Source organism: Periplaneta americana, chromosome 6 (assembly GCF_040183065.1).
Source record: "Periplaneta americana isolate PAMFEO1 chromosome 6, P.americana_PAMFEO1_priV1, whole genome shotgun sequence".
NCBI classification, from domain to species: Eukaryota; Metazoa; Arthropoda; class Insecta; order Blattodea; family Blattidae; genus Periplaneta; species Periplaneta americana.
This window is the reverse complement of record NC_091122.1, coordinates 2,334,243-2,357,907: the sequence shown is the minus strand read 5'-3', so window position 1 is coordinate 2,357,907 and position 23,665 is coordinate 2,334,243. Positions and strand designations below refer to the sequence as shown.

At 41.4% G+C, this 23,665-nt stretch overlaps 2 protein-coding genes across 6 annotated transcripts in view; both read right to left on the bottom strand.

Annotated features, from left to right (window-relative positions):
• Positions 1 to 14,792, bottom strand: part of Pfrx (6-phosphofructo-2-kinase/fructose-2,6-biphosphatase) — a 137,616-nt gene extending 122,824 nt beyond the window's left edge. The window contains exon 1 of one of the 3 annotated variants that reach the window (XM_069827303.1): positions 14,542 to 14,792. In XM_069827303.1, coding sequence (XP_069683404.1) covers positions 14,542 to 14,695 — 154 coding nt within the window. In that variant the 5' untranslated portion in view covers positions 14,696 to 14,792. The remainder of the gene's footprint in view (positions 1 to 14,541) is intronic. The other 2 variants (XM_069827306.1, XM_069827304.1) reach the window with 2 other exon arrangements.
• Positions 14,793 to 15,857: 1,065 nt separating this feature from the next.
• Mi-2 (chromodomain-helicase-DNA-binding protein Mi-2 homolog) overlaps positions 15,858 to 23,665 on the bottom strand; it is an 82,714-nt gene continuing 74,906 nt past the window's right edge. For 2 of the 3 annotated variants that reach the window (XM_069827294.1, XM_069827295.1), the window contains 4 exons: positions 23,156 to 23,546; positions 20,712 to 20,840; positions 20,506 to 20,618; positions 15,858 to 16,220 (listed from right to left, as the gene is read on the bottom strand). In XM_069827294.1, coding sequence (XP_069683395.1) covers positions 20,548 to 20,618; positions 20,712 to 20,840; positions 23,156 to 23,546 — 591 coding nt within the window. In that variant the 3' untranslated portion in view covers positions 15,858 to 16,220; positions 20,506 to 20,547. The remainder of the gene's footprint in view (positions 16,221 to 20,505; positions 20,619 to 20,711; positions 20,841 to 23,155; positions 23,547 to 23,665) is intronic. The other variant, XM_069827296.1, reaches the window with a different exon arrangement.

Here is a 23,665-nt window from a genome sequence, read left to right as displayed (position 1 = left end):
CTGAACAATAACTTCCATACGAGCTGGTTGTTGCACAAACGTGAATGCAGATATCTTGAAAGCAGAATCTCTTGGCAAGGAACCAACACTTCAGAGGAATGGCAGCACGCACTTGTCACTTCTTTTTGTAATTTACAAACAACCAGGTTTACGCTCATTTTCTAAGTACTTCGTGCACATCTCTTTAAATCTTAAATTCTTATTCGAAGAAGTTTTCGACTGGTGACATAATTCTGTAAAGCTCCTTGAACAACCGTAAGGTGAATGCCAGGTAATCTATGGCGAATCCTCGGCCTCATCTCGCCAAATACCATCTCGCTATCATCAATCTCATCGACGCTAAATAACCTAGTAGTTAATACAGCGTCGTTAAATAACCAACTAAAAAAAAAAGCTCCTTGAAACATAAGATTCCGGAGAAATCGGTCAAGTTATTACTTTACTTAATATGACACGGGCTTCTATAAAAAGACAGCAAGGAAAAACAAATGCATGTAGTTACAGCTGTTGTCAAGACAACGGACTATCAAACTCACTAGAGACGACGGGCAGCAGATTTTTATACAAAAGGGTAAGTAATGAAGCTTTTTAAAAGGAAATTGCACCTTTCGTCTGGTGCTCTTCTGGTGTTTTTTGTTATCAATCTAGAGTGAAGAGAAATGACTAGAAGCATTTCAAATGTAGATATGGAGAAGAATGGAGAGTGTGAAATGGACAGACAGAATAAGAAATGAAGCTGTGCTAGAAAGAGTGGGTGAAGAAAGAATGTTGCTGAAACTGATCAGGAAGAGAAAAAGAAATTGGTTGGGTCACTGACTGAGAAGAAACTGCCTACTGAAGGATGCACTGGAAGGAATGGTGAACGGGAGAAGAGTTCGGGGCAGAAGAAGATATCAGATGATAGACATTAAGATATATGGATCATATGAAGAGACTAAGAAGAAGGCAGAAAATAGGAAAGATTGGGAAAGCTGGGTTTGCAGTGAAAGATCTGCCCTAGGACAGAAAACTATGAATGAATGAATGTATCTAGTTCCATGCCAATTTTGAAGTTGACAACATTGGTTTTGAACACTAAAGTCTTGTTCACACTTTACAAGTAACCGGAAGTTGCTGTTCAGACATATTGAAGTTACTCTGTTTTCAAATATGATAAACTGCGCCAATGGAAGTCGTGGAAATAAGAATTTCTGTAGTAAGAAGCCTCGTTGCCAGGGAACTGATAAAGATATTGAAGGGGCGGAAGAAGCGTCCTTCAGTATTGATTAGGAATGTAATTACTGAGAGAAATACACTCCGTGCTTCTGCCATCTTTTGCAGCAACGCTCTTCTTATTTTTTTCTACCTACCTCACTTTTTCGCTATACTTATATAGTTTAAATGTTTTTTTTTCTACCTCATCCATGTCCACACTAAAACCTCTCCTGCTCAATTCCTCAGCAAACTCTTTCTCTTGCATTTCTTGTCAATCCCAAGACTTCGTGAGTTTCATACACCTCCAGAAATCCAAGTACTTGGCCATTATTGCACTTAGGCGTACCCATTGTTTCCTTTTTTTCGGTACAACAGAAAAAAAAAACAGTCAACTGTTCATTTACCGAGCTTCAAACAGCTCTTAATATAAATTCTCGTGGTTTTTTTTTTCCTTTGAATTCAAATTATCAAATGAAGTTCAAATTTTTTTAAGTTGTTTGAAGTGTCCTTTCAACGATGAAAGAGTAATGGAACGGAGAAAAATTCTCTCCGGCGCCGGGATTTGAACCCGGGTTCTCAGCTCTACGTGCTGATGCTTTATCCACTAAGCCACACCGGATATCCACCCCGGCGTCGTACAGAATCGTCTCAGATTAAGTTCCAACTCTCGGGTTCCCTCTAGTGGCCTCCCTCTGCACTACGTCATAGATGTCTATCCACGTAGTACTGAAGTCCACACATGTGCTGAGGTGCACTCGTTATGAGTGACTAGCTGGCCGGGATCCGACGGAATAAGCGCCGTCTTAAATCACGAAGTGATTTACGCATATCATATCCGTTCCATTACTCTTTCATCGTATGATGACGCATATTATCTGCATGGAAATACCATATGTACTTCGGTACATTAAAATAATATATATGTCCTTTCAAGTCAGGTAAAAAGTAGAGTTTCAACTTCACTTGAAACCTTACATCAAGCTGCTATTTGACTTCAACTCAATTTACAACATAGTTAACACTTTTCAAGTTCGTCAAATCGAGCCACTGTATTCAATCTACTTGAAAAGCGTGAAAGAGGTTTAATGCTATCTTTCCACTTCTTCCAGCCATATTTCTGCCATCTTACTCGACTTTATTTTATAGTTTTCTTCTTTGGCACATATTTTCCAGACAGTTTCCCACGGTAAACAGCTTAAACGTTAAGTATACACAGTATTTAAAGGGTGTAAATGATATGTTGTTATTGAAGTGTTGTATCAGTGAAGAATTATTGTGTCAGTGAAGTGTGTTGTATCAGTGAAGAAGTATGTCGTGTCAGTGAAGTGTGCTGTGTAAGTGAAACGTGTTCCTGTCAGTGAAGCTTTATAGTTTATAGTGGCAGTGCAAAGTATTTGAACAGTGAAATGTTTTTGAAGTGTTAGTGAAATCAGGATAGAATCAGTGAAATGTGTCGTAGTTCCAGTGCAGTGAGTGAGTTGACAGCGAAATGAGTGTAATGTTGAAAGGTACTTGTGCAGATATGAACATATCATACTCGTGGGTTTTAGTTCGAACTTAGATTTAAGATACAAATTAGATCTATTTTAAATGTTATTTTAAGTGATTGTGCTTCATTTAATTTAGGATATTCCCTATTATTATTATTATTATTATTATTATTATTATTATTATTATTATTATTATTATTATTATTATTAGTATTAAGTTGGGAGACCGGAGGGAAAAAGACCTTTAGGAAAGCCGAGACGTAGATGGGAAGATAATATTAAAATGGATTTGAGGGAGGTGGGGTATGATGATAGAGACTGGATTAATCTTGCACAGGATAGGGACCGCTGGCGGCCTTATGTGAGGGCGGCAATGAACCTTCGGGTTCCTTAAAAGCCATTTGTAAGTAAGTAAGGATATGATGGTAGAGACTGGATTAATCTTGCTCAGGATAGGGACCAATGGCGGGCTTATGTGAGGGCGGCAATGAACCTACGGGTTCCTTAAAAGCCAGTAAGTAAGTATTATTATTAATTGTATTTTTAATTAATAAGTTTATTATTGTCATTATTGAGTGTAATTAGTTACCACTGCCGCCGGGTATATACCCATTGCAGTGTGAATAAATACATACATACATACATACTCGCTTGGATGATAAGCTGCTCTTCACAAGATAGAGACTTTGCTGCTTAATAAATACTGTACTTCTGATCATTGTGACGAAATATTACGAGTTGATTGCAACCTACACTTCAGAAAATGACCACCGGCCAACGTCTAATATCCCGGGCTTAAAGATTCAAGCAAAGTTCACTAGCGGACAGGAAAATGCTGCGCAATGGTTGACAAGAGGTCTTCCAGACCCAAAGCTACACAATGCGAATTCAAGCGATTGTGACAGGGTTGCCAGATAAATGAAACGCAATCGTCGTACCAACTTATGAAAAATGTCGTACTTTAGCATAAAATTGTCGTACATTCATCATTTCAATATTTTATAGGTAGTGCGCACAGATATATTTCACTTAACACCCCAAAAAAAAGTGTTTCATAGGCCTATAAATTTATATTCATCCATTCACAGTGTTCTGTCCAAAAGCAGATCTTTCACTGCAAACCCAGCATTCTCCAGTATTTCCTATTAATTTCTCCAATCAACCAAGAATTTTAGTACTTATAGTTGATATCCACAATGGCATTTAGTATTCAAATTACCATTTCTTCATCAACACTGTAATTTTCGGTAAAGCATGCACGATGACGCTTGGTCGGAAACAAATTGAAAGCCAGCAGAAACTTTATCTTTGGTCAGTGCAACGGCAGATATTTAATATCAATCGGTGCGGCAGCTGATGATTACGTCAAATTAATCCACCTGCAGTCGACTCAAATCCAACACCGCTAAAATGTCAGCGCGTCTAGATTTCTTATTCTTAGCGCGGTATTATTTCATTCATAAAAAAATATTTCCATTGCTGAACATACAAGGAAGTTAGCAGATCTCTGAACTCGTATTACTTTGATATAACCGCACCGTACATGAAACCTGGAGCTCAAGATGACGAATTTATGATTTTCGTGGCAAGTGTAGTCACCATATTGATTTTTAAAGCATATTTTATCCCTTTAAAGCATATACATGTGTGATCAGGGATATTAGTCAATGGCATACTGAATGAAGAAAAGTTGTGTAGAAAAGGGGCAAATTAAATTATTTTTTATTATAATCCGACATTGTCAGTTCCAAAATAATTTTGTCCCTTCAGTAAAATAGTCGTAAAAATTGCGTACGACGTAGAGTTCGGTCGTACCTCGTACAATTAGTCAAAAAAGTCGTAAGCGTACGACTATATTCGTATGCATGGCAACCCTGGATTGTGAATGAACGTTAAAGCCTGATAAGAGAAGGTGCCTGCCAAGAAGGGCGTTATAATCACTCGTTAATGACGAGAGATCCACAAGGAAGAGAGCTATTCGCGAGTCACGGGTGAAAGTACATTGATAGTGATCGAATACTAGGCGCACAAGATTGGACAATCTCGTGGAAACGAATATATCGTGTGTGTGTGTCTTTCTGGGTATAGCAGAGAAATTTAACATTGCCTTAAAAAACTTATGTATAAAAGCAATGAAGAAATAACTTAATCAGTGGACCGTGTTTAGAAATTAGCAGGCTTTGACAATTTGTAAAACAGAAGAATATCATTAGCAACCATAAACAAATAGCTTACTACTACAATAGTGGAAAGTGACGATAAAAATTGGCTATTTGCCATACACAGGCTATGCCCAGAATGACACACGATATATTTAGTTTGCACAAGACCCTGATGTGACCGCCCATCTTTCAGAAACAGGGGCCGTTTTCTGCGATTATTTTTCTGTGACGTGGACGGTAAAAACTTAGGCAAATTACGCCCTGTAAAGTAAATCCATGGCGCTACAGCCCTTTGAAGAGCCAAGACCGACCAGCCGGCTGCTGGCCTCACGTACACATGCCGAAGCAGAGGTGGATGATCATCCAACCAGAATGGAGGTATCGTGTGGTTAGCACGATGATCCTCCCAGCCGTTATAGCTGGTTTGCGAAACCGGATTTTCGCTACCTATCGTAGCTCCCCAAGTGCATCACGATGCTGGGTGGGCACCGGTCCCATACACTGGCCGAAATTTCATGAGAAAATTTCTTACCCCATGAGGACTCGAACCAGCGCGCATTCCGTAGCGCGAGTCCTAGGCGGGATGCCTTAGACCACGACGCCACGGCGCGGAAAATTACGTCCTGTAACGAAACGATTTCTTTCGTACGAGTTTCACTGCTTCATTTGTCAATTCATCGTATGTAACATAAAACATCACCAAGAAAATCGTCTGTTTTTATATTTTGTAATGCATCAACATTTTGTTTGCTAATTTTTCGTGTTGAATATGTTAGGAGAAAATCCACAAACAATTAGCGAAAACGCGGAAATTCTTGTTGAAGCAAGTAGAGCGATAGGGTTGGAAGTAAATCCCGAAAAGACTAAGTATATGATTATGTCTTGTGACCAGAATATTGTACGAAATGGAACTATAAAAATTGGAGATTTATCCTTCGAAGAGGTGGAAAAATTCAAATATCTTGGAGCAACAGTAACAAATCTAAATGACACTCGGGAGGAAATTAAACGCAGAATAAATATGGGAAATGCGTGTTATTATTCGGTTGAGAAGCTTTTGTCATCTAGTCTTCTGTCAAAAAGTCCGAAAGTTAGAATTTATAAAACAGTTATATTACCGGTTGTTATGTATGGTTGTGAAACTTGGACTCTCACTTTGAGAGAGGAACAGAGATTAAGGGTGTTTGAGAATAAGGTTCTTAGGAAAATATTTGGGGCTAAGAGGGATGAAGTTACAGGAGAATGGAGAAAGTTACACAACGCAGAGCTGCACGCATTGTATACTTCACTTGACATAATTAGGAACATAAAATCCAGACGTTTGAGATGGGCAGGACATGTAGCATGTATGGGCGAATCCAGAAATGCATACAGAAGTGTTAGTTGGGAGGCCGGAGGGAAAAAGACCTTTGGGAAGGCCGAGACTTAGATGGGAAGATAATATTAAAATGGATTTGAGGGAGTTAGGATATGATGGTAGAGACTGGATTAATCTTGCTCAGGATAGGGACCAATGGCGGGCTTATGTGAGGGCGGCAATGAACCTACGGGTTCCTTAAAAGCCAGTAAGTAAGTAAGTAAGTAAGTAAGTAATTTTTCGTGTGCATAATTCTCGGACAAATTAACTTCTAGATGATGAATATAAACAAAATCCTTCCATTAAATTAGGAGAAGTTACTCTATACAGATTACATGTCCGTAAACAGTTTTTCGGTTATCAGAGATAATGAAAGCGTGTATTTACATGAATATATCTTTATTTTCAATATCAAAATCTCTTCTTTTATATCTCGCATAATGAGGCAGACATTGCTAGGAGGGAATTATCTGAAATACAGGGTCGGGCAGAGAAACGCACGATTAATTATAAATACCGACTTTGTGCCATTCGCGCATTTCATATAAAAACGTAAGGAAGTATTCTTTAAAACCTTGTCACGGTCTTAAAGAATACTTCCATACGTTTTTCGCGAATGGCACAAAGTCACCCCTCGCGACGGTAGTTCGTTGTTGAGTCTAGAATTTATTTCTCCAAAATGACATGCGTGAGAAGATAAAGTATACAGTCTGCCATTAATTTCTTGAAGAGGATGTTCTGTAAGTGACTACCACAGAGATGGAAATGTGTTTCAGGTCAGACATCCACAAAGTGTCAATGAAGTTTTCTTCTTCATCCATGCGATTCAAAATCTTCTCACAAAACGCCTTTCGGTTGAGAATATGGCGATGTTTTAATCGATGTAGGCATACCACCTGAATTTTGTATGGATGAAAATAAGTCACATGATCAGATGGGACGGATCACGACGCCAATAATTCAAAACACGAAAGTCAAGTCTACTAACCTCAAAACTGTCATCGTTCTCGTATAAGCTTTTAATTGCAAAAGTAAGTTGTGCACCGCTCCACCTTTCCATGATGACTAAATGGCAACAATATGTGTGCGCAGTTTATCGCCCCTCAACTGTGCTCCGAGAGATATACGCTCCTTACAATCGCCCGTTCTTCTCCCGTATATCGCTGTTTTGTGGTATTTCGGGTGAAGGATTCAGATTGGGGTTCTTTACTTACAAAACTTCTTCTTTTCCTTAGTTTAACCTCTCCCTTCTAGGTACATTTACACGACCCACGCCACCCGGGGCTTACAGGGCCGCGACCTGTCGGGAGAGGAATTAATCTATGGCTCACATACATACTTTTTTGACCACACAAGGACATGGAGGACCTCCCCGGACGAGGGATCAGCTCTATGCCAGGGCCACCTCCGATACAACACAAACATTTAAGACATTACACAGCATTCACTCACACATATGAAAGGATTAAGGGAAGGATCGCCGTCCATGGCCGGACTTTGAAGAGGTACAATCCCGGCATTTGCCTGGAAATAACTGAGGAAACCATGAAAAACCTCAGTTAGGATTGCCGGCCCCTGGGATCAAACCCCGAACCTCCCGAATGCTCTCTATCACGCCGCTAGCCCGTTCGTACTTACAAAACAATTTATTGTATTGTGACAGCTGCAACGGAGTTCGAACACGCGTCCGACAGGGCGCGCGGCAGACGAAACGCTGGTACGGGGAGCATCTGCATGCTGAAGGGCAGAGGGGGTGTATTGCGTCAACGCGGCGAGGGGAGGGTGCGCGCGCAGCTGCTACTTGCGGAGTGAAGGGGGGACGGACCCTCCCGAATCGTCCAGAGAAGTCCGTCCGAAGTGGAGATATCCAGATAATTCGAGAGGACACCCGTAGAAATTTCTCGTAACTATGATCTTGCTATAAAAGAAAAAACGCGAGCGAACTTGAGCAGTTTTCAGTTTATTCAGCCAGTCAGTGAGTAAGCCAGAGCAAGCTAGCCAGTCTTGTGTACCGGAGTTCGGCTCGAATGTGCGTCCGCAACTGTGTCAGCATCCGAAGGCCTGAGTTCGAGTGCAGTGGACCGCAGTTAGAGGGACCTGAGTTCGAATACAGTGGACTGTGTCTGAAGGTCTGTGGTTCGAGATACTGTGAACTCGAGTGACTGAGCTAGAAGAACTGTGAACTGAGAACTGACAGTTCTGTGTTGTAAATAGTGCTTTGTGAATATTAGTTAAGATTAACAGTTCACTGTTGTTCGTAATAGTCCAAGTAAATTGTCATTGTCGTTTGTGGAGTGCAATAACGAACGCTGTGTTGCTGTGCGGAGAGCAAATCCCATTGTTGACGGGAGTGAAGTTAAATTCTAGAGAGTGAATAGTAATTGTTGTGACAAATTCCATTGTTGTCGAGTTGAAATAAATTAACAATATTATTTCTTGTATACGATTCCCAGGTGAATTGGCTCCCAGACAGTCAAGAGTATTCGTAGTTTATTTCACGAAAGCTGCAGACATAAACAAACTGAGATGAAATTCCAAACGCCATTTTTCTCTATCGTGAATATTAGTGGAAACGTACATTTCCGTCATAATCTTCCCCAGACAGGCGCATATGTCTCATTAGTAATTATTGCAATGACTTTGAAGGAAACTGTTAATGACCTCATGCCAAGACTTCCCTTCAAACTACGCACAATTTAGGGTCTGACTGAAATGAAGGTGATAATACCGGTGAAATGAGTCCGGGGTCCAGCACAGAAAGTTACCTAGCATTTTCTCGTATTTGATTGAGGGAAAATCACGGAAAAAACAACCAGGTAATTTTCCCCGACCGGGATTCGAACCCGGGCCACCTGGTTTTGCGGTCAGATGCTATAACCGTTACTCCACAAGTGTGGACAATATCAGATATCCAAAACAAATATCAAAAGTTAGTTCTTCACTTCTTCATTCTAACTGAAAGACTGAGAAATTATAACATGACTAAAAGATTGCCGAATTACTGGCGGACGTGATAACATTGCTGACGGCACACAAGGTCATTTAACATGTCACGTGACAGCGTATGCATTCACAGAGGCTAATCTGTTTCTACCAGTGTTGCCAACTGGACGGAAATTCCGTCAAAACTGATGGAATTTCAACGTAGCGGACGGGAAAAAAATGGCTTTGACGGGTGACGGATTTTCTGGCGGAAATTACGATTTACATCGTCTTCTGACATTTTTAGCCGTTGTCATTTCTAATTGTTTAAGTTTTGGGAGATTTTACTTCTTATTTGAACAGCCCTGCCTGTTCCGTACTATGTTTAAATCCTCTCTTTCAGATTTCCTCGTAATCAAGTTAGATGTTGACGAATTATTATTTGAATCAGAATTGGTGAGTAAGTTGTGTTAAAATTTGCTTCATTTATTTATTTATTGGGTCTTTTTTTAAATTTTGACGGATTCTGACGGATTTCCAGGTGTTAGACTGACGGGGATACAATTTATGTGTTGGCAACATTGATTTCGACACGAATTCATTAACAGTTCTGTTTCAACATGCACCGGTAGGCTACCCTTCTCCCAATCAGCATAGGCCTAGACAGGATCACCAGACGTCAGGATTTTGCCAGACATGTCCTGCTTTTTTTATGTGTGTCCAAAGTCCGGCTAGGCATTGCAGAAAATCAGAAACTGTCCTGCATTTCTGTCTCCTCAATTCCCAGTGGATCACAGACAGAAACCGTCTATGTCTGGACTCCTTTAGAGCAATTTGCAAAATTTAATATTGAAGACGACATCTTGTGTGGATAGCCAATGGGTAACAAACAATATCCTTGCTCAAATTTGATTATCAGAAAGGTAGTTGACAATCACAAAATTACACAAATTTATAATTTGTACAGTGAAATAATACTTAATTTAATTAATGATTATTGACAGTTTTGTATCAATAATATTGCTTACTAAGACTAGCAGTCATTCATTCATTGTTTTTACCCAAGGTCAGGTCTTCCCTTCAAACCCAGCATTCTACAATCTTTCCTATTGTCTGCCTTCCTCTTTGTCATAATGTGTCGTTCCCTTGTACCCACCTCCAGGACATCCGAATAGGGGGATAGTTTACACATTATTATATAAAACTGAAAATAATGTCACACACATCACGTACCACGTTATCATGTCCTGCTATTTTGTGGAAAATCCTTTCTCAAATAAAATATCTTGCTTTTCATTTCTATGTTATTTCAAAAAGGCATATGACTCGGTTAAGAGGGAAGTATTATACGATATTCTTATTGAATTTGGTATTCCCAAGAAACTAGTTCGATTAATTAAAATGTGTCTCAGTGAAACATACAGCAGAGTCCGTATATCTGATGCTTTTCCAATTCACTGTGGGCTAAAGCAGGGAGATGCACTATCGCCTTTACTTTTTAACTTCGCTTTAGAATATGCCATTAGGAAAGTCCAGGATAACAGGCAGGGTTTAGAATTGAATGGGTTACATCAGCTGCTAGTCTACGGATGACGTGAATATGTTTGGAGAAAATCCATAAACGATTAGGGAAAACACGGGAATTTTACTTGAAGCAAGTAAAGAGATAGGTTTGGAAGTAAATCCCGAAAAGACAAAGTGTATGATTATGTCTCGTGACGAGAATATTGTACGAAATGGAAATATAAAAATTGGAGATTTATCCTTCGAAGAGGTGCAAAAATTCAAATATCTTGGAGCAACAGTAACAAATATAAATGACACTCGGGAGGAAATTAAACACAGAATAAATATGGGAAATGCGTGTTATTATTCGGTTGAGAAGCTCTTATCATGCAGTCTGCTGTCCAAAAATCTGAAAGTTAGAATTTATAAAACAGTTATATTACCGGTTCTTCAGTATGGCTGTGAAACTTGGACTCTCACTCTGAGAGAGAAACATAGGTTAAGGGTGTATGAGAATAAGGTGCTTAGGAAAATATTTGGGGCTAAGTATGATGAAATTACAGGAGAATGGAGAACTGCATGCATTGTATTCTTCACCTGACATAATTAGGAACTTAAAATCCAGACGTTTGAGATGGGCAGGGCATGTAGCACGTATGGGCGAATCCAGAAATGCATATAGTGTGTTAGTTGGGAGGCCGGAGGGAAAAAGACCTTTAGTGAGGCCGAGACGTAGATGGGAGGATAATATTAAAATGGATTTGAGAGAGGTGGGGTATGATAGAGACTGGCTTAACCTTGCACAGGATAGGGACCGATGGCGGGCTTATGTAAGGGCGGCAATGAACCTTCGGGTTCCTTAAAAGCCATTTCTAAATAAGTAAGTTGTAAGGACAAAGTACTTGGTGCAACCGATGTTTGAAAATCTCTGCCTTACATTTTAATACAAAGCCAAGGGTGTAATATAATACGTGCCCATTTCTGTGTTGCTTTGTATTCCTTTTTTTATGTAGTTCATGTACATATTCCAAACCTGGTTGAGTGGAAGAGAAGAACTTATGTACTTAACTCTGCCAGGCAAAATAAAGATACGTACTACTACTACTAATTTGGGCTAAACGAGCGCTGAGGTACTTCCCTTCCCACTTCGCCTATGCATTTTCCAAGTTTCTTACCTCTCATACCAACATAACTTTGGTGACATTGCGAAAGATTCACCTTGTGTATACTCACACCATATACGTATCTTGCCTTGCAAATATGAATCTGTGACAGGTTAGGTTTATATAGACTTTTGTTATGCCTTGCATATACGAACATCTGCAGGATTTTTAAAGCCTAGTGATTTTTTTTACAGACTTTGTCAGGCTTCGAGACTTCGGACCCGATAGAGCAGTTCAGCGGGAAATCTGCATAACGGCGTACTGAGTATAGTGGTAAAGCGTACAGTGGGTGGGGGTACTGTAGAATGAATGCCAACAAATACGCAAAGAAAAACGCTGTGGATTTGAAGGTTCTGACGAATAATTTGGTTTTCATACAAAGCTATTTTCAAACTGTGTCTGAAACTATTGCACGGTTAGAAAAGTCAGAGCAAGAGATGCCGGAAGCCCTCAAATTAGTTGAGGAAATGACATAGATAATTAATGAGACACCAAGTACACCGGTTACTGAAAGTGTAAAACAGAAGTGGAAATCAATTTTATGTGAAAATAACGGATATGGAACATTGTGTAACATAAACAGCAAATTAGTGGACATAGAGTCACTCGAGAATAAAGGACTGTCTCTTAGAGACTGCAATGATGTTAGGTTTTTTCGTTTTGCTCCTATCACGTCATGCGACGTAGAGCGCAGCTTTTCACAGTACAAACTTTGGCAGATAACCGAAAAAGATTTACGTTTGAGACACTGAAAATGTATCTTGTAATACATTGCAATTCGGTACTGTAACTGCACTTCCTAAAGACGACCAATAGGATGAATGAAGAAATTAAAATTGCTACATGTTTATTTCCACCATTAACACTGTGTATAATTAAACACAAATGCTTATAAAAGACAGGAGAATAAATACTTTTCACATTCTTTTGACATTGTCATTGTGTAATGTATACAACTTCCAGAATGTACATATGTGTGTTTCCCCATACTACCGTACTCTACTCTAAATAGCAACGTTTTTACCTCTCACTACCTGCAGCGAGTCAACAACCTATAGTACATGCACAGTAACTTATTGTATCGGGTCCAAAGTCTCGAAGCCTGGCAATGACAGACTTGGAAACGAAGTTACAATACAGAAACTGTGTGTCTATTTCATTATTATTTGTTGTGTTTCACTGTATTCCGAATTAATACAAGTTTTGCGTTCTTCATATTACACCGTATCGTGTCTTTTATATCCCTACGTTCCTATCCTTCACTAGAAGCTAGACTTCCATTGCCACGCAACTCTCATTTCACACGTAATTTACATTTCCGAACAATTTCCTTTTCTTAAAATATTTCCAAACAAAATGCTTAACTTTTTAAATCCATCTACGCAAGAAATCATTTATAAATTCAATGACTTTAATTTCCAAAATCACCGAAACTATCTCAACGCTCGTTTGTCCCTAATTTGATATACGTTTATCATACTTAACAAGACAGACTACTACAAAAGAGCTTCGTTTCGCTTTACAGGAGTACACAAATCCCGTGTGCCAGGTCACCTAAAAATGTTGTGGTGCCTGATTTTTTTTTTTTTAGAGTACAAAAAAATTTTTTAAGACTTCCGGTTTCGTTTATGTCAATACGACTATTGCATAATGTTAACAAAAGCGATTGTAGGAAGTTCGAGTGTGCTTTTTAGATTAATATTATCTTTCATCTAGAGACAACGGTCACTAGACAGCTTCAGTGAAGAGCACAGGGTATCTCTGAAAGCATGTTTGCAGTGTATATATTTAATATAGGCTATTTCAGCAAATTTATATTTAGCTTAGCTCGAATGGCTTTCTCATTGCATGTATGGGTAGAATGTGCTGGCTCTTGGAAATTTCGAAGTTTTGTCTATCCCTGATGTCTTACATTACAATTGTTATCTTTTCTTTACACGAAGGCTCGTTGGGCTACCTCGGCAGTTAAAACAAACGTACCGATATCGCTATCGGTAAACCCCCGTGTCCTTGAATTAGACATGACCGACAGGTGTGCCTGAGCACGAGGAGGACAAGGCAGCAGCCTCGTGAACCTCTCGTGCTCCTCGGTCCGAACCCGTGCACCTCTCAAGTCGAGCACAGCGACTCAGCTCCTGTGCACGCTCTCGCCAGCCACTCCACAATTACGCAACGCAATCTCTTCCAAGTGCATGCAGAGCAGATGCTAATCTAATCAACCTAGTCAATGCGAGCTTCGATTGCAGTGCATTAATATTTACTATTTGATCACTAATGCAATTTCCACGAATTAGCATCGAATTCCCAATCTGGATTAACACAATGGTTTCACATACGACGGAGATCGATAGAGCCGGTTACATCACTGCATCTCTATTTGGAGCCGGACAATAAGAACAAACCGCCTGTGGGTGTGCCCTCGACGTCTTTGACACGTTGCCAATCACCAAACTCGTGCTAACTCTCATAAAGCAGCGGCACTATCCATGACAATCGTCTTGCTGACAGATGCAACATAACCAAACACCAGTTCGCAAATACACGTAATAAAAAAAGGACTGATTTACTGAAGTAGTTCACAATTACACTGTTGCAGTATATACACAGTTACGTCGAAATGCACTCGCACTAAAAAAAAAGGAGACAAACCCCCGACGAATTGCGCAACACATACACTGGCCTAGGAAAACTGGGATCGGGGTGGCACAGGTCGAATCTGTGAAATGCTAAAATAAACTCTGGCTCACCTCTGACTGGGAATGGCTTCGTCTGGATGGTCTCCGTTGGCGGAGGGACGCTCCTCCTCGTTTCAGGAGACATGGAAGAATTATTCGCAAATAACTTGACACCTGGATTCCTATAGAAATCGTACACACGGACGGAACCAGACAACATATCCATCACAACCTCATGTTTTGTTTGACACTAGTCGCACCATTCACACACCGCCAATCACTGAAAATATGGGCGGGATCAACTCATTCTTGTAGCCAACCAACGGCAGCCATTAATACTACCCACAGTTCCATGCTACGGGTCTGCCAACAATGATAACGGGAATTTTTTTCCCCGCGCGGTATTTATGGGAAACAAAAGAAACACGACTATCAATGTAGCCAATATACATAACCAGCTCCTTTGCGTTAGTCATTAACCGGAGTGACTCATAGTCTTATGAGACTTCCCTTTTTTTTTTTTTTTTCTTTTCTAAGCCAAAGTAAAGTTTCTAACCCCATCATTCCCCAAAATACTGCCCCTCCCCCAACAAAGTAAAAAGATTTTTTTTTTTCATTTATTATTATAATTATATTTGCTGCACGCATTATATTCTTCACCTGACATAATTAGGAACATTAGATCCAGACGTTTGAGATGGGCAGGGCATGTAGCACGTATGGGCGAATCCAGAAATGCATATAGAGTGTTAGTTGGGAGACTGGAGGGAAAAAGACCTTTAGGGAGGCCGAGACGTAGATGGGAAGATAATATTAAAATGGATTTAAGGGAGGTGGGATATGATAGAGAATGAATTAATTTTGCTCAGGATAGGGACCAATGGCGGGTTTATGTGAGGGCGGCAATGAACCTCCGGGTTCCTTAAAAGCCAGTAATTATTATTATTATTATTATTATTATTTATTTTTTGGCTTTGCGATTTATCCAAGACATTTTAATCATACCAGTATTAATTTTACTCCAAAACTTTTTCTTATTTACCTGTACAGCTGAAAACTGACATAAAAAACCAAACAATTTCATATGAAGAGTTCGCGGGAAAAACGATGAATGTCACATTTCTGTTAAGGATTAGACAATGATCTAATTGAGTCTATAACTGCAAGATGTAGTGCTGTTTCTATAGAAAATAAAGGAAAGGATTACTGTATTCGTGGTGATAATTCTCCTTTTTACCATTTTTCATAAGAACAACATTAAATTTTGCAGTGATCCACTGAATTAGATAATGACATCAACCTTACGAAAACTGTGACATTCATCGTTTTTCCCGCGAATTCTTCATATGGGTTGCAGCAAATAAGGGATAAGGAAACAAACAACCATGTAATCAATATCTTAAACCTTTATTTCTTCTCACTGTTATAAATAAAAAAAGGCGCTTGTGCTTGTAGTAAACAAAACTGCAGACGGACAGACAGGGCCGGTGAGAACGCGTCCACCAGGAATGTCAACTAAACAAAATGGCCGCCACCGTCATCAGTAGGTAATACTAACCACAATACTACGGCCACAGGGTCTGCAGCCCTCGGCTAATCATGTGTCAAGGAAGTCAAATTGTGCTAGAGAAGGTACACCCAATGACAATAATTTAAAAAAGAAGAGTGTCTTCAATTGTTTTTGAGATCCATTATTAATAGTTACAAGTAGTGGAATACTCGACGGCCGTTGCAGAGTCTGCTTCAGTTCACTGCAAAAGAGAGAACAGGACGGCAATTAGCGAGGGCTCGCTGCACCGCACGCCGCGCACACAGAAAGCACCCGGGTCCATGCACATGCAGCAAGCAACAGTGACGACAAGGGAGAGATACGCAGTCCTCAATTTGCGCGCACTGCATGGAGTGGTGCGCGTGCCAACACGGTGCTCTAATGCTTGCATGCCTTCATTCTGGAATATGCACCGATACGGAGAAATTAATTTAATCAGAACTCTTCCAACAAGTCTTTCCAGTACCAACACATCAGTACAAGTAATGTCCTGATTAACCCCTTGCCGCCGGTGTTGGTGCAGCGCGTGGGCGGGACTGTTTTCGCCAAGCCCATGCACTGCGCCAATTGAGAACTTGCCCTCACACATACTGAGGGTATTCCCAGAGAAGTTACAAATGACTAAAATCCTGTTCGATATCTTGTGCAATGTTTCCTTATTATATTTGCAATTATGTTTGCAAAAGGCAGTTTATCAACGAATATTTTTTAAATTTTGTATTGAAGTAGGGTGACCAACTCTCCCATCAATCATGGTTGCTAATTTTTTATGTAATCTAATAATAATAATAATAATAATAATAATAATAATAATAATAATAATACATAAACAAGTTAAAACTGATAAACATGCACATTCCTTAAATATAATTGTACTCAATATTGCAAATTAAACCCTATTTTTATTATAATAAAATTGGTAGCTTTATGTTACAAATATAAACAATTCCATCAATGAATCAAGACTTCATAAAAAAAAGGGTAAAGGTAACCCCGTAACATGCCATGAAGGCACTTGGGGGGTATGGAGGTAGAGCCCCATGCTTTCCATGACCTCGGCACTAGAATGAGGTGGTGTGGTTGGCACCACGCTCTGACCGCCTTGTACCCCCGGGAAAGACCCGGTACTCAATTTTATAGGAGGCTGAGTGAACCTCGGGGCCGTTCTGAAAGATTGGCAACGAGAAGAAAATCCTGTCACCACCTGGGATCGAACCCTGGACCTTCCAGTCCGTAGCGAGCTGGAATCAAGACTTCATACCCCCAAAAAATTGGCTAAAATTTGTCGTGACCAAGCCTCCCATTTTTTTGTGATCAGAAGTTGGTCATCATACAGTGAAGTAACAAAGGAATTGTTTTTCTTCACATACAAAATTCTTGGCTCTGAATATGTAATTGAATCACGTAATCGAGAGACTACATCTGTCGTCGATTTGTAAAAGGGGACATGTCCAAAATAAGAAAAGTGCTGGGAAATCGAAAAAAAAAAATAACCATAACAGATTTTAAAAAATTTAAATGTTCATGGATCCTCAATGTTGTTGTTGTTGTTTTCTAATGCCAGGCATTTGACAATAAAGTCATTTGACCTCTTGCACTCCAATACTTTTCAAAGATATTATCATGGTCAGCCACTGAAGCACAGATTTTGAGGTGTTCCAAATCCATTTCTTGGTTTGAGTTGCACAATGGGCAGTTAGGGGACTGATATATTCCAATTCTATGCAGGTGTTTGGCCAAACAATCATGGCCTGTTGCCAATCTAAATGCAGCTACAGACGATTTTCGTGGTAAATCGGAAATTAACTATGGATTATGATGCAGAGATAGTGAAAATGGCAAGTTGTAGCCGATTTAAGTGAACACCATATTTTAACGTTTTGGTGGCTACTTCATTCACACACAACCCCCAGAATGTCTGGAGGACCACACCTGCTGTTGGTCGACGGGTCCATTGGACCTAGCTGGGAGATCTTGTTGATCACCAGCTTTCCCTCCTTAAGCCACTGGAGGACGATTTTAGTGCCATAGCAGGTCAGCACTAGGAACAGAAATGTATGTATCCATAGTGATCTAATTAGAAAAAAAATATATGAACTTTTTAATTTAACTTAGTTATGGTTTTTGCGATTTTCCGACACTTTGTTATTTTGGACATGTCCCCATTTGCAAATCGACAACAGATATTCGGTTTTAATATGTAATTCATTCATAATTTTCTGCCAAAGTAAGGTCTTTCACTGCAAACCCAGCATTCTCCAGAATTCCGAAAGAGGTGAAAAATTGGCCCAATTTCGGGGGGGGGGGGGGAAGGATATAGAACCACGGCTGAATGATAGCCAAAGCTGGGAGACATAACCTCTCATTTTCCCAAATAATTCTGTAATATCGATGCGATAACTTCTCCTTGTGAATAAATATAAATATGTGGCAGAAGTTCATAATAAATATGTTTTGCCAATTTCACAAGACACACTACAGTGGCACAGTGTGCAAGTATTTCTGGAGACAACTACTGATGTTGCCACACATGGCTGTAAGAACTAACAGTGAAACTACAGTTCGGTAGCCCTTAGCCAGCATGTCTTTTAGGGCCTATGAATCCCAACTAAAATTGTAACAACCAAGAGTGAAACACGAACTGCCAGAAGCAGCTGTTTATGGTTGGAGTTCCCAGGAGTGTGCAAACCGTTTCATCACTTACAAGGGATATTTCTGCAAGCACTTGATCTTAGATTCAGTTTCAACTGTGACCTTTTGTTTCACAGAGATTCATCTCTGTTTTCTTGTGGTGATGTTTCACATATATTTTGTGTAGCATTAATCATTGATTCACAGTTTGAATTATTACATCAACCATTCTGCAATTCTTGCAGTAATCAAACTATTCAGCTGCCAATTATTCTAGAGTGTTTTTCCATGTCACATGTTTAGGTCCTCCTGTGCACTTAGAACTGTTGTCACTATTGGTCTATGCCGTTAATCCTCTTGCTTCCCAACATAATGCTGCAAGATCTCATCTTCCTTGTTTTCTGCATTGCAACAGGTGGTCCTTGTTCATAACTGCATGGCTGTGGGTTTTATTCGTATTTTATTGAGGTGTTCACTCAGGCAGTCATGACTGGAAAGAAGTCAAGAGAGGGCAGTTGTTTTCCTTGCTAGATGTTCAATGGTTCTCGTGTATTGTTGAATATTTTCGTATGGTTTTACAGATAATTCTTAGTTTCGTTTTTGTCTTCTTTTAATGTTTTCTGTACTATCACGAGTTGTATTGGTTTTTGAATTATTACAGTACTGTAAAATGGGGTGAATAGGAATGCAGGGGGTAAATAGGGACGAATTTTTACTAGTTTTTATTTCTCTGTGACAAAGAGTAATACGAGTGTTTATGTTTTTATTCATAATGTGTGAAGAAATAAATACTCATTATTGTAATTTACTCTCTGACACAAAGAAATAAAAAATAGCAACAAATCGTCTCTATTCACCTGGTTTTACGGTGCCTATCTTGGCTAAAAGTCTGCAGAATACAATTTAAGGGACAAAAAAAAATGTTCACCTGATATATGAACCATAAAACATGATTGTGTTCCAGTGTAGTGTGTATGATATTACAGTGTTCACCAATGCTAACAAGGTTTCATATACCAGTAGTACTGACTACACAAAATGTACATCCTCAGTAAATGGGCCCATTCTGCAGAACTCGATTTGTATTGCTGCATCTAATGACTTTTCGTATTCTCTATGTGTAAAATTTGAGATTCGTTTGCGTCATGAAGTCTGGCCACATGTGCAAGGAAATAGCTCAATGCTGAACAAACAGTACTGTCTGTTCAAAATGCGGATAATTCTACGAAATAGTGGAGGCAGGGTTGGGAGAGAACATAAAGGTCGTATTCATAGACATTGTTAGCGCAGGCTTCCGGTGGAAGATCAGCGAACTAACGTTTTTCGTATTCATAAACCAGTGTTAGCGATAGGATATGATATGAATCCTGTAGAAGTAACCAGTCGATAGCCGGGGCTAGTTTAGCACGCTCGTAGCGCGGGCTAGCGAAATATGTATGAATAACACCCAAAGAGTTTTATTTCCAAAATCCTGTCATTGCAGAAGAGTCTTTTGAGCCTTACCATACAATACAAATTGTTAAAGCAATGCAAACTTCAGACTTACATTAATGAACATTCAACGAAGGAACACAGATTCATGCAGCAATAATTATGGTTACTTTATTTTTCATGCTCTCCTTTTAAATGATCTTTCTGTTACAGCGGAGGTAAATTTAAGTCTTCCGTCGGCAAAGGGTTAAGGTATTTCAATTTTCCTCATTTGAATTGCTTTCCTGACGAGCAGTTCGATTAAAAGTTTCAAGTGAAGGAAAACGAAAATCACACGGAAGTGTCTTCCGCCGTGGCACGTAAATCGAGAACTGCCGGTGTACACCAAGCTGACAACATGGGAAAACAAAACAGTGGCACCAAACCTGAGCAGTTGGTTTAGTGTGAGCTTTATATTTAGTCGTGCTCTACCACGATTCCCTCCAGTTGCCGTCGTGAAACAACGGCACTCGAGAGACATCGATATCGGGGGACGTCTCTGCAAAATACCGACCAAGTGACGACCTCAAGGAATGCCCAAGTCCAGACACAAGTACAAAGCGAGCGAGTGAGCACAACAGCTAGCACGTACCAGGGAACCCCTGCGTGGGCTGGCCGGGGACCGAGTACTGTGGCCGGAAACTGGCGAAGTTGGCAGTCGCGAAGCTGGCAGGGAGCTGGCCGGCCTGGAAGCCGCCCGGGAACTGACTACTCAGCAGCCCTGCAACAGCACAAGTGACATGTTAAGTGCTTGCACGTCATCACAGACTGATCAATATTGCTAAAGATTTGACAAGTTCATTGCAACCTACCTACCAAATACATTGCGTGGCATATACAAGGTGGGTCAAAAGTCACTTTCCCCAATATTCAAACTTGTACACATAATTATACAGATGTGATAATTGAATAAACGAATAGCTGATGTAATAAGTGGTGGGTTGACAAAAATGTTCGTGCGTCAACTGTTGTTAATGTTTTGTTTTATTGTGTTGGGTTACGTCTCTATACAATAACTGAATCGCGAATTAACCATTGAACAATGGCCACCCAGTACATGCGACCTGACGCCATGTGATTTTTCGCTGTGGGGTCTCCTGAAAAATGATGTTTTTGTTAATAAACCGCAGGATCTGCATCAGTTGCGACTGATGATCGAACAGTCATTCGTGAAAATCCTGAGTTATGTTCTGCCATCTGCAAATCAGCGTCTAAATGTTGTGAATTGTGTAAGGAGAAACAGGGCCTTCATTCTGAACAAAATCTGTAAAGGAATGTGCAGTCAAGTAATTTGAATGTAGTTAAATATACGGAAATGTTTGGGGAAAGCGACTTTTAATCCACCCTGCACAACTTAACAACTTCCAAGCATTATCACTGGTGGCAGACCATGTGTTTAGTGGGGAGATCCGACCACCCTCTTACATGACATGAAAACGAAATTGCGGGAGAGGAAGAGGGAGGAGGGGAGGTAGAGAGTGGAGGGAGAGGGAGGAGGGAAGGTAGAGAGTGGAGGGAGAGAGACAGAAAGAGAGCGAGGAAAGGATGGAGAAAAAGAGAGGGAGGAGGGGAGGTATAGAGTGGAGGGATGGATGGAGGAGGGGAGGTAGAGAGTGGAGGGAGAGGGAGGAGGGTAGGTAGAGTGGAAGGAGGAGGGGAGGTAGAGAGTGGAGGGAAGGAGGAGGGGAGGTAGAGAGTGGAGGGAGAGAGACAGGAAGAGAGGGGGAAAGGATGGAGGGAGAGAGAGGGAGGAGGGGAGGTAGAGAGTGGAGGGAGAGAGAGACAGGAAGAGAGGGGGAAAGGATGGAGGGAGAGAAAGAGAGGGAGGAGGGGAGGTAGAGTGGAGGGAGAGACAGGAAGAGAGGGAGGAAAGGATGGATGGAGAGAAAGAGAGGGAGGGGAGGTAGAGTGGAGGGAGGAGGGGAGGTAGAGTGGAGGGAGAGAGACAGGAAGAGAGGGGGAAAGGATGGAGGGAGAGAAAGAGAGGAAGGAGAGGAGGTAGAGTGGAGGGAGACAGGAAGAGAGGGGGAAAGGATGGAGGGAGAGAAAGAGAGGGAGGAGGGGAGGTAGAGAGTGGAGGGAGAGAGACAGGAAGAGAGGGAGGAAAGGATGGATGGAGAGAAAGAGAGGAAGGAGGGGAGGTAGAGTGGAGGGAGAGACAGGAAGAGAGGGAGGAAAGGATGGATGGAGAGAAAGAGAGGGAGGGGAGGTAGAGTGGAGGGAGGAGGGGAGGTAGAGTGGAGGGAGAGAGACAGGAAGAGAGGGGGAAAGGATGGAGGGAGAGAAAGAGAGGAAGGAGGGGAGGTAGAGTGGAGGGAGAGAGACAGGAAGAGAGGGGGAAAGGATGGAGGGAGAGAAAGAGAGGGAGGAGGGGAGGTAGAGAGTGGAGGGAGAGAGACAGAAAGAGAGGGAGGAAAGGATGGATGGAGAGAAAGAGAGGGAGGAGGGGAGGTAGAGTGGTGGGAGGAGGGGAGTTAGCGTGGAGGGAGAGAGACAGGAAGAGAGGGGGGAAAGGATGGAGGGAGAGAAAGAGAGGGAGGAGGGGAGGTAGAGTGGAGGGAGAAGGAAGAGAGGGAGGAAAGGATGGATGGAGAGAAAGAGAGGAAGGAGGGGAGGTAGAGTGGAGGGAGAGAGACAGGAAGAGAGGGGGAAAGGATGGAGGGAGAAAAAGAGAGGGAGGAGGGGAGGTAGAGAGTGGAGGGAGAGAGACAGGAAGAGAGGGAGGAAAGGATAGATGGAGAGAAAGAGAGGGAGGAGGGGAGGTAGAGAGTGGAGGGAGGGAGGAGGGGAGGTATAGTGGAGGGAGAGACAGGAAGAGAGGGAGGAAAGGATGGAGAGAGAGAGGGAAAGATAGAGTGTGTGTGTGATTTTAACCGTGATATTTTGATTTTCCTTCTCCATATTTTTTCTTGGCTGTAATCCCGTATAGTGGGAGGAAATCCGTAACAGTCGACACATCTGACTGAACGTAAGCAAACAGCCAAAAACAAAGAGGAGCTGGGTACATGAACAAGGACAGATTGCTGCACTACCCACCTGCAGGACCCTGCTGTGAGGTGGTGGGTGTGGTGGGCGTGGAGCCCGTGGTGGTGGTGGCTGCCAGGCGGGACAGGATGGAGCGCTCAGACATCTGCAGGCGCTGCGCCACAGGTGGGATGCGTGCCAGCGTGGCCGGCAGGCGGCTCACGTCCGACTTCATGTCGGACAGAAGCTCCTCCAGCTGGTTCAGCACCTTGTGGAGCACCGCATTCGCAGGCTTGTTGCCGGCCAGGCTCTCCTTCGACAGGTGCTGGTGCGACTCTGCCAGGCACTCCACCTCCGCAAAACGCGCGTTCAGGGACATGGCGGGATGGTTTGGGTCCTGCGTCAGGTTCAGGTAGGCCGCCCTCCGCAACTGCTCCTCGATCACCAGTGCCTGCTCCAAGAGCTGCACGACAGACAAAAGCCATCAAGTCGTCACTGATACACTCATGCACAGGCGTCACATCTCACAACAGCTCCTTTTCGGTTTCGTTGTGAACACATTAGCAATACATCCACCTAGCT